Genomic DNA, 9,539 nt, shown 5'->3' with positions numbered 1-9,539 from the left:
ATCCCAGCACTTTGGGAGGCTGAGGCGGGTGGATCACAAGGTCAGGAGATTGAGACCAGCCTGGCCAATATGGTGAAACCTGGTCTCTACTAAAATACAAAAAATCGGGCGTGGTGGTGTGCACCTATAAACCCAGCTACTTGGGAGGCTGAGGCAGGGGAGTCGCTTGAACCTGGGAGGCAAAGGTTGCAGTGAGCTGAGATTGATCGAGCCACTGACTCCAGCCTGGCAACAGAGCAAGACTGTCTCAAAAAAAAAAAAAAGAAGGCCGGGCACGGTGGCTCAAGCCTGTAATCCCAGCACTTTGGGAGGCCGAGGCGGGTGGATCACGAGGTCAAGAGATCGAGACCATCCTGGTCAACATGGTGAAACCCCATCTCTACTAAAAATACAAAAAATTAGCTGGGCATGGTGGTGCATGCCTGTGATCCCAGCGACTCAGGAGGCTGGGGCAGGAGAATTGCCTGAACCCGGGTGGCGGAGGTTGCGGTGAGCCAAGATCGCGCCATTGCACTCCAGTCTGTGTAACAAGAGCGAAACTCCGTCTCAAAAAAAAAAAAAAGAAGAAGAAGGGGTCTGGCCATGTTGCCCTGGACTTGAATTTCTGGGCTCAAGAGATCCTCCCATTTCAGCCTCCGGAGTAGCTGCTACTATAGGTTTGCATTTTCATGTCAGGTGGTTTATATATCTTTAATTGGTTACAAAGGTCATACAAGTACCCAACATAATAGTATCCTCGATTTTATCCTCTTAAACTGCAGACTACATTATTTACCATCTGGTCCTTGAAAAAAAATGTGGGGACTCTTTCTACTCCTTCCCAGACCTCAGTCAGGAAACAAAGCGCCAAGCCCGCTACCTAAACAAGCGCTCAGCCCAGAGAACCAAGACTCCTCTGTGGCCCTGGTGCTGCCTCCCAGCTCGCCGTCCAACCTGCCCTGGTGGCAGCGGGGTCCCCGTCTTCCCCGGGGAGCAGGGCTGAGCGCCCCAAGTGGGGTTGGCTGTGCCCGAGATGCCCCCAGGCCCCTTTCAGAGCGCCCCTGAGGCTCGGGCGGTGGCTCGGCGCGGGCAGCCCCAGCTATCGCGCAGGCAGAAATGCCACACCAGGGCGGCACAGCTCAGCAGGGCCAGGGCCATGCCCACCCCAATGGCCGCGTGGACCAGCGTGTGGGGGTTGGGCGGCACCACGAGGCGGCTGCAAGGCCCAAAGGCGGGGATGTCGACCCCCTCGCGGCCCTCCCCTCCAGCCTCGGGCACGGGGCTTGCCCCGGCCTCGTTAGCGGCTACCACACAAACGACATAAACGCCCCCAGGCTTCAGCCCCTTCAGCTCGGCTCTGCGGACCGTAGCGTTCAGCGGGGGTCCCTTCTGAGCAGCCTCGCTGCCGTCCCAGAGCAGCAGCCAGTAGAGGAGGACCGGGGAGGAGGGGGCACACCAGTGGACCATTGCGCGGCCCTCCTCGGCCACAATGCGCACTTCTCCCATGCGCGGCGGGTCGGGCGGCTGGGCAGGGCTGGAGAGTCCTGGGCACAGGCAGGCCGCCGGCCCGGCCCTCTGTAGCTCCTTGCAGGGCACCTGCAGGTGTCGGCAGTGGTCGTAGTCGCAGGGGACGGCTGACAAAAGCGGCCACGCCGTCTCAGTCTCATCTTCCTCCTCTTCTTCAAAGTCTTGAGGGGACAAGGGCTGACCTCTGGGAACCAGAAAGGTCACGGCCAGGAGCCACAGAAGGCAGGGAGAGCTCAGCATGGAGACTAGAAGGGAAGCGGTGGATAAAGCCTGTTCAGCCCGCAAGTGTGCCATGCCCCCTGCCTGGACACAATCTCTGGGGACAGGAAAACGCAACTGGGGACCAGAAGAGGAGAGATTGGAATGAGACAGATACACTCATGTGTCAACCAACTTGAGGCCAGGCTATGTGCTTGGTTTCAGACAAAAAACAAAACATGGTCTGACACATGAGGCAGATGCATGATCAGTATGTGTTAAGTATTAGAAACAGTTAATTAATAAAGTACTGGGGGAGAGAAGGGAAGGAAATGATTTACTTAGCCCAGGGAAGAACTGTAGGATATTTACGAGCTGCCACCCAGAGAAAAGATCGAAGCAAAACAAGTAGCAGGCCCGGGCCCCTAGGCTAATGCCTGTAATCCGAACACTTTGGGGCGGTCAAGGCAAGAGGATTACTTGAGGCCAGGATTCCAAACCAGCTGGGGCAACACAGTGAATCCCCATCTGTACAAAAAAAATTAAAAAATACTAGGTAGGCATGGTACGCATGCCTGTAGTCCCAGCTACTCAGGAGGATCAGTTGAGCCCAGGAGTTCAAAGCTGCAGTGAGCCATGATCACCCCACAGCACTCCTGCCTGGGTGAGACCTCAACAAAAACAAGTATTGGTCAGTGACACAAGCAAAAACCCAGAAAGGAGACAGAAGTGAGAAAACAGAAGGGAGAAATATTGTAAGCACAGCTATTTAAAAAAAAAATAGGGACTCTGGAATCCTCCCTCTCCACCTGCTATCTGTGCAAATCCTGTCCAAGGCGCCCTGGCCCCTGCCTGCCCGCCTCCTCCTCTCTGGCCCATAGCAGCTCCTCACCAGTGGGTAGGCCTTGATGCAGCGGGAATCTACCACCCGATGTCTGTGGTGTTGGGCTGAGGGATCTCCAGGATCTCAGGCCGTGCTGTCAGGTTGTATCTTCAACTTCAATGCTGTTTGGCTGGAAGCTTTTATAACCTTTGACTGTGATGTCACGACCTAGCTTCCCTCCTCCTTCCCTACCTCCTGGTGATTGCCAAAAAAGAGGGCTGCTCCCTTCAGAGGGACTGAGTCACGGGGCCAGGGATGGGGAAAGCCACATGCAACGGTTTCAGCTGGAGACCAGGATGCCTGGGTTCTGGAAGGCGAGTGGAATGTGGAAAGCAGCCAGGAGCTTAGAAGCCGAAGGCCGAAGTCATGTGAAGGGATGGGGAGGGGAACATAGGAGGCAGCCACCTGGCTGGTACCAGAGGAAAACAGCTGGGAACAGCATGGGGCTGAGCTGCAAAACGCTGTTTTGGTAAAAATCATACCAGATGCATGGCAGTCATTTCCTGTCTTCTGCCTCCCAATGGACAGAGAAAGGGAGGAAGGAAGGGGTGTAGAGGGGGCCAGAATGATGTCTCCCAGCTATCCAGACCTGCCCTACACCACCCCCTCCCCTGGGGGAGATGAGAGTCACGTGCAGGGAGTGGGAAGACTGCTATGGGCCGGGATAGCTTCTCCCTCCTTGGACTTCCTAGGCTTATGAATGGAAACATCTGTGCTTAAAATAGCCCAGATCTGGAGGCCTTCCCCATGAGTAGCCCTTGACAAGACCTCTTCCAATGGCAGACAGAGATGCCTGGGGGACACAGCATTTTCAAATGGCCCCGAATCCATTTCAGAGTCAAGGAAGAAGCTGACACAAAATAGTTTATTGAAGGAAAAATGAGGGGAGAGGGGTCAGGTGGGAAAGTGCTGGAATGTGAGGAGTCTGCCCTTTTCTTTAGGAACTAGAGCAGGTGGGGCGCTGGCGGAGAGCACCCCCAGAGAGTTCAGAGCTGCCCAGAGTCTCTGGGGCAGGGGCAGGAGCAGGAGCAGGAGCAGCAGCAGGCAGGTTGGCCTCAGTCAGCAGAGCCGCATCTTCCCAGGAGCCCGAACCTGGGCCAGGAAAGGGAGAAACAAAATCCCAAATGGGGTATTAAATTAACCGGAGGTCCCACCCAGGTCCTGCTGCAGGATGACCCTCACCATCACTGGCCTCAGGCTCTAGCTCCTCTTCTCCACTCAGGGGCTGCTGATCTGGTTTCTCCTCCTCAGACAGCTGACCCTCTGCAGCCAAAAGGGGAACACAGGGGTCAGACCCAGACACTGAAGGAAAGAGCCAAGGAGTGAGGAAGGAGAGAGGGTGGCACTATGCCATACCTGTCCCTGAGGGATCTTCCGGGCTCTCACCATCCTCTGTAACATCTGATTGCGGAGTTGACTCCTCCTGGCCTTCAGGCCCTGTGCCTCCAAAGTGGGAGAGGACAGGTTAGGATAAGGTGGCTGTGCCCTCATGGCAGTGCCAACCTCACCTCCCTCGCCTTTGATCCTTGTCTGTCTGTGATACCCTAAGCTTCATAATGGATGAAGCAGGGACTCCCTCTGACCCAGCCCAGCTCAACCCAGCCCACCTCAACAGTTCCCCAGCCAACACCTTTACCTGGCTGATGAGCAGAGGTCCTTTGTTGGACTTCCTTCCGGGAACCATCTCTTCTTCGGATGTTAACCTGTGGAAGAAAAACCACTGAGCAGCTGAGACTAACTTCCCTCACCAACAATCAGGGTCCTCATGACCTAACCCCCATACACTCCTGACCACCCACAAAGATCATCAAGGGGAGATGCCCTTTTCGACCTGTAAAGAGAAGCGGTGTCGGGGCCAGATGCCCCCCCACACCCACTGCATGTAGCTGAAGAGCACGATGACGCTGAGGAAGGTGAAGTTGCTGGCGACACCTATGAAGGCGCAGGTCATCGGGAAGTTGTACAGCAAGTATCTGAGGTAGGAAGTAGGGACAGGAGGGAAGTAGCAGTTACCAGAGAAGACCAGCCTTCTCATTTCCCAGAAATAATTTCTAGGGCAATTCAAGTGAGTTTGGCTACAGCCAGCTCTGCCGCCCCTGCCTCCCACCCACACAGTTCCCAGAACGTGTTGTATCAGGTTCTGACAAAGGCCAAGGACCTTGGGAAGTCTCTTGTGGCGGGACCATAGGCCACAGCCTCAATGTTGGCTGTCTCTCAAGAGTTACCCCAACTCTTGCTGAGCCAGCAGTTCAAGACAGTAGCTCTCAACTCTGTCAGCCCATCAGCACTCCTCGGGGTGCTTTAAAAAATTCTGTTCACTTGGGTGGAGCTCTCAGCCCTGAATGTCTGGGTGGATGGCAGGGTGGAGGGAAGATGGACAGGGCTGAGGAAGGGTGGAGAGGGCGGGGGCAAAACACAAATTAAAAATTCCAATGCCTAGACATGACCCTGACAAATTCTGGTTCAGTTAGTCTAGGAGGTACCCAAGGGTGTTTTTAAATCATTCCCCAGGGAGCAGACAGGCCAATGGGCAGCCAGGATTGAGAACCTCTGGCCTTTGTGAAACCCGATTCTGTAAACCCATTACCTCTGCTTGGAACCCTCTTGGTGGAAGGTCAGCCCCCATGAGAGTTGCCCAAGGTCCACTCCAGTGGCATCTCACCTGAGCCCAGTGAAGTGCGCGTGGATGCGGAGGTAAGCTCCATACAGCTGGATCCGCTTGCTGTGGATCTCAATGATCGCTCCAGTAGTTGGCACATACTTCAAGGGGGTGGGATGAGGGCGGCGTCAGGCCAGGGCCCTGCTGCTGGCACTCTTACCCACCCCATCTGAGGCCCGCTTCCAGCCTCTCAGGTGTGGTACCTCCTGACTGAGCCTGGGGGCTCCTCAGGTAGAATCCTGGGCTAGTGGGGAGGGACTGTCTCCTAGTCATTGTTCACCTCACTCACCGAGTTCTCTCTATAGTCTGCATAGAGCTCCACCTCTAGCATCTGCTTCTGCTCTGCAAAGCCAAACAGCAGGAGGCTAGAGAAGACCAGCGTGTCCAGCATCTGGAGCAGGTCTGAGCGGTAATGCAGCATCACCTGCCAGAGGTGGGAAAAGGAGAGGCTGGGGACAGGTGCGCGAGGTCCCCATGACCCTATCTACCCTTCAAACACCCCAGAGCAGTCTCCAAAGGCTGCTTCTTGCTCAGGTCCCTGGCTCCCTCACCTTCACTTCCTATCCCTCAGTCTTCACCCAACCATTCCAATTGCTTGAGTACCTTTCTCCCTACCCAACCACACTCTATTCTAAAGCAAAGGCTCTTCCTTCCAAGAAACCTTCCTAGATTAAGCCCAGCACTGTCTCCGATCTGCCTTTCCCACCAAGTAGTTTTGTAATCCAGTAAGGGATTTAAGTCCCAGTGTACCATCTGAAGCTTCCCCTTCTCAATGTAGACATCAGGAATTTGCTTCATGATGAGGTTCTATTGCGAATTCATTTAAGAATGGAGTCTTTTTTAAAAATTTATTTATTTATTTATTTGAGACGGAGTTTCACTCATGTTACCCAGGCTGGAGTGCAATGGCGTGATCTCGGCTCACTGCAACCTCTGCCTCCTGGGTTCAGGCAATTCGCCTGCCTCAGCCTCCTGAGTAGCTGGGATTACAGGCACACGCCACCATGCCCAGCTGAATTTTTGTATTTTTAGTAGAGACGGGGTTTCACCGTGTTGACCAGGATGGTCTCGGATCTCTTGACCTCGTGATCCACCCGCCTCGGCCTCCCAAAGTGCTGGGATTACAGGCTTGAGCCACCGCGCCCGGCCAAGAATGGAGTCTTAACATTTATGAGGCCAGACACGGTGGCTCGCACCTGTCATTACAGCATTTGGGGAGACCGATGTGGTTGGATCATTTGAGATCAGAAGTTCAAGGCCATCTTGGGCAACATGGTGAAACCCAACCTCTACTAAAAATACAAAAATTAGCTGGGTGTGGTGGTGGGTGCCTATAGTCCCAGCTACTCAGGAGGCTGAGGCAGGAGAATCTCTTAAACCCAGGAGGTGGAGGTTGCAGTGAGTTGAAATGGCGCCACTGCACTCCAGCCTGGGCGACAGAGCAAGATCTCTGTCTCAAAAACAAAAAAACATTAAACACCCACTATGTGCTGATAGGAATTTTACATGTCCCCACTGAATCCAAAGTAGTCCTTGCTATGAGGAAGTTACTATTATACCCATTTTATAATATCTTATGCCCAAGAAGTTAAGTCAGGTGACCCACAGCTAGCTTGTTTCTGAATAAGGACACAAGCCCATGTCTGTCTGGCTCTGAAGCCTGTTTTTGAGAGCAGCAGTATCTACTCTTCACACTTCACCCCAAAGCTGGGCGTGCTCATGAGATGGCTGGGATATTTGGCAAATGTTTCTGATTTGGTAAGTGAGTCCTCTTTTATTTTTTTTTTGAGATGGAGTCTTCTTCTGTTGCCTAGGCTGGAGTGCAGTGGCACGATCTTGGCTCACTGAAACCACCAACTCCCTGGTTCAAGTGATTCTCCTGCCTCAGCCTCCTGAGTAGCTGGGATCACAGGCATGTGCCACCATGCCCAGCTAATTTTTGTAGTTTTAGTCGAGACAGGGTTTTGCCATGTTGGCCAGGATGGTCTCGATCTCCTGACCTCATGATCTGCCTGCCTCAGCCTCCCAAAGTGCTGGGATGACAGGCGTATGCCACCATGCCTGGCCTGATTCCTTTCTTTATCCTGATGTGTCTGTGACCTTAGAGCCAAGGGTGTTTTCTCCTGAATCCCTACCTGGTTTTTTTTTTTTTTTTTTTTTCCTTGAGACAGTCTTGCTCTGTTGCCCAGGGTGGAGAACAGTGGCTCTATCTTGGCTCATTGCAGACTCAACCTCCCAGGCTCAAGCAATTCTCCCACCTCAGCCTCTAGAGTAGCTGGGACTACAGGCCTGTGCCACCATGCCCAGCTAATTAAGAATTTCTTTTCTAGAAATGGAATTCACCATGTTTCCCAGGCTGGTCCTGCATTCCTGGGCTCAAGCGATCTGCCTGCCTTGGCCTCCCAGACTGCTGGGATTATAGGCATGAGCCACCACACCCAGACCCCTACCCATTCTGATCCTGCCCCTTCCTCCATACCTTCTCACAAATACTTACGGAACGCGAAGAGGTGGAGATGATTCGGCCACCTCTGGTGTAGCAGGAAATGGTGACCAAGAACATGCCCAAATCTTGATTCACAGGGGACTCTGGCAGCTCGAGCTCTAAGGTAACACGATACGGCTGTCCGTACATCAGCACCTGCCCAAGGTAGCCCCCATTTATTTAAAAGAAAAATTTTGTTGAAAATGTATCATCCCTCTTCCACCTCCCTCCCAGCCCCCCAACACCCTCATATACTCTGCCAAAACCCTCTTGGGTAGCCTAACAGGCCTTTCAATCTCTCAAGAAGGTGCTGCCCCCTTCTGGTGGCTGGAGCCTCCCACGTCCAGGTCTTCTGTACCCTGTTGGCTACCCCATTCCCAGAAAGGCTGTGTCACATTTCTTTTCCAAAAGTGAACCATCACGTTGCCAACTGGGCCATCTGTGACTGTGTTCTATGTGCCGGTGAGGCTGTCCCCAGGGCCCAACCTGCCCTCTCTTACATTATTAATTAATCAAGCGCCGACTGCTCAGTCTCCCCAGCCAGCTCTGGCATAGCCATCCTTGCTCCAGATCATCTTTATGCCATTCTAGGTCCCTTATCTTAGCTCTGTTAGTAGCATCCCAAGACTCATAGTGGGAAGGCTTCTTCATGGGGACTACCCTCAAGAGGTTAAAGATTTGCCACCAAACAAACATGCCCTAGTTTTTCCTTCTTTTTTTCTTTCTTCCTTTCTGAGAGAGTTTTTCATATTTCTATATTCTTTTTTTTCTTTTTTGAGACAAAGTTTCACTCTGTCACCCACGTTCAAGGGCAATGGCTTGATCTCGGCTCACTGTAATCTCCCCATCTTGGGTTCAAGCAATTCTCCTGCCTCAGCTTCCTGAGTAGCTGAGATTACAGGCACCCACCACCACGCCCGGCTAATTTTTATATATTTAGTAGAGACAGGGTTTCTACTAAACCTGACCAGGCTGGTCTTGAACTCTGGACCTCAGGTGATCCACCCGCCTTGGCATCCCAAAGTGCTGGGATTACAGGGATAAGCCATTGCACCTGGTCCCTGTTTCTGTATTCTTCTAATCACTTTATTGATTCTTATCTAGCAACAGGGCCCTCACACAGTAGTATACAAAAATCACAGGGGTGAGAGTAAAACCTTTGTTTTTAATCAAAGACGGAATGGGTTAAATAAAAAAAAAAAGTTGGCCAGGCGCAGTGGCTCACACCTATAATCCCAGCACTTTGGGAGGCCAAGGCAGGTAGATCATGAGGTCAAGAGATTGAGACCATCCTGGCCAATATGATGAAACTCCGTCTCTACTAAAAATACAAAAATTAGCCAGGCATGGTGGTAGGTGCCTATAATCCCAGCTACTAGGGAGGCTGAGGCAGAAGAATCAATTGACCTGGCCCACTGACTACAATCTCTGCCTTCCGGTTTCAAGCACCTGTAGTCCCAGCTACTCAAGAGGCTGAGACAGAAGAATCCCTTAAACCCAGGAAGTAGGCCGGGCGCGGTGGCACACGCCTGTAATCCCAGCACTTTGGGAGGCCGAGGCGGGTGGATCACGAGGTCAAGAGATCAAGACTATCCTGGTCAACACGGTGAAACCCCGTCTCTGCTAAAACTACAAAAAATTAGCTGGGCATGGTGGCACGTGCCTGTAATCCCAGCTACTCAGGAGGCTGAGGCAGGAGAATTGCCTGAACCTAGGAGGCGGAGGTTGCGGTGAGCCGAGATCACGCCATTGCACTCCAGTCTAACAAGAGCAAAACTCCGTCTCAAAAAAAAAAAAAAAAAAAAAAA

The 9,539-nt window shown here is 52.6% G+C and overlaps 2 protein-coding genes across 7 annotated transcripts in view; both read right to left on the bottom strand.

The window, feature by feature from the left end:
- Positions 1-740: 740 nt before the first annotated feature.
- On the bottom strand, positions 741-3,337 carry LRRN4CL (LRRN4 C-terminal like). Its single transcript, XM_032283088.1, has 2 exons — positions 2,597-3,337; positions 741-1,751 (listed from the first exon to the last, which is right to left on the bottom strand). Exon 2 carries the CDS (start codon positions 1,744-1,746, stop codon positions 1,030-1,032), a length of 717 nt encoding a protein of 238 aa, XP_032138979.1. The 5' UTR covers positions 1,747-1,751; positions 2,597-3,337; the 3' UTR covers positions 741-1,029.
- A 96-nt stretch (positions 3,338-3,433) lies between these two features.
- Positions 3,434-9,539, bottom strand: part of BSCL2 (BSCL2 lipid droplet biogenesis associated, seipin) — a 15,760-nt gene continuing 9,654 nt past the window's right edge. For 3 of the 6 annotated variants that reach the window (XM_032283082.1, XM_032283085.1, XM_032283086.1), the window contains exons 4-11: positions 7,744-7,887; positions 5,536-5,670; positions 5,250-5,347; positions 4,419-4,560; positions 4,218-4,290; positions 3,944-4,030; positions 3,770-3,850; positions 3,434-3,679 (exon numbers count right to left, since the gene is read on the bottom strand). In XM_032283082.1, the coding sequence (XP_032138973.1) occupies positions 3,525-3,679; positions 3,770-3,850; positions 3,944-4,030; positions 4,218-4,290; positions 4,419-4,560; positions 5,250-5,347; positions 5,536-5,670; positions 7,744-7,887 (915 nt within the window). In that variant the 3' untranslated portion in view covers positions 3,434-3,524. The remainder of the gene's footprint in view (positions 3,680-3,769; positions 3,851-3,943; positions 4,031-4,217; positions 4,291-4,418; positions 4,561-5,249; positions 5,348-5,535; positions 5,671-7,743; positions 7,888-9,539) is intronic. The other 3 variants (XM_032283084.1, XM_032283083.1, XM_032283087.1) reach the window with 3 other exon arrangements.

The sequence above is a fragment of the Sapajus apella genome, unplaced genomic scaffold (assembly GCF_009761245.1).
Source record: "Sapajus apella isolate SASKATOON/1434 unplaced genomic scaffold, GSC_monkey_1.0 scaffold14, whole genome shotgun sequence".
Taxonomy (NCBI): Eukaryota; Metazoa; Chordata; class Mammalia; order Primates; family Cebidae; genus Sapajus; species Sapajus apella.
The sequence above is the reverse complement of the archived record's forward strand: the minus strand, read 5'-3'. Positions and strand labels throughout refer to the sequence as shown.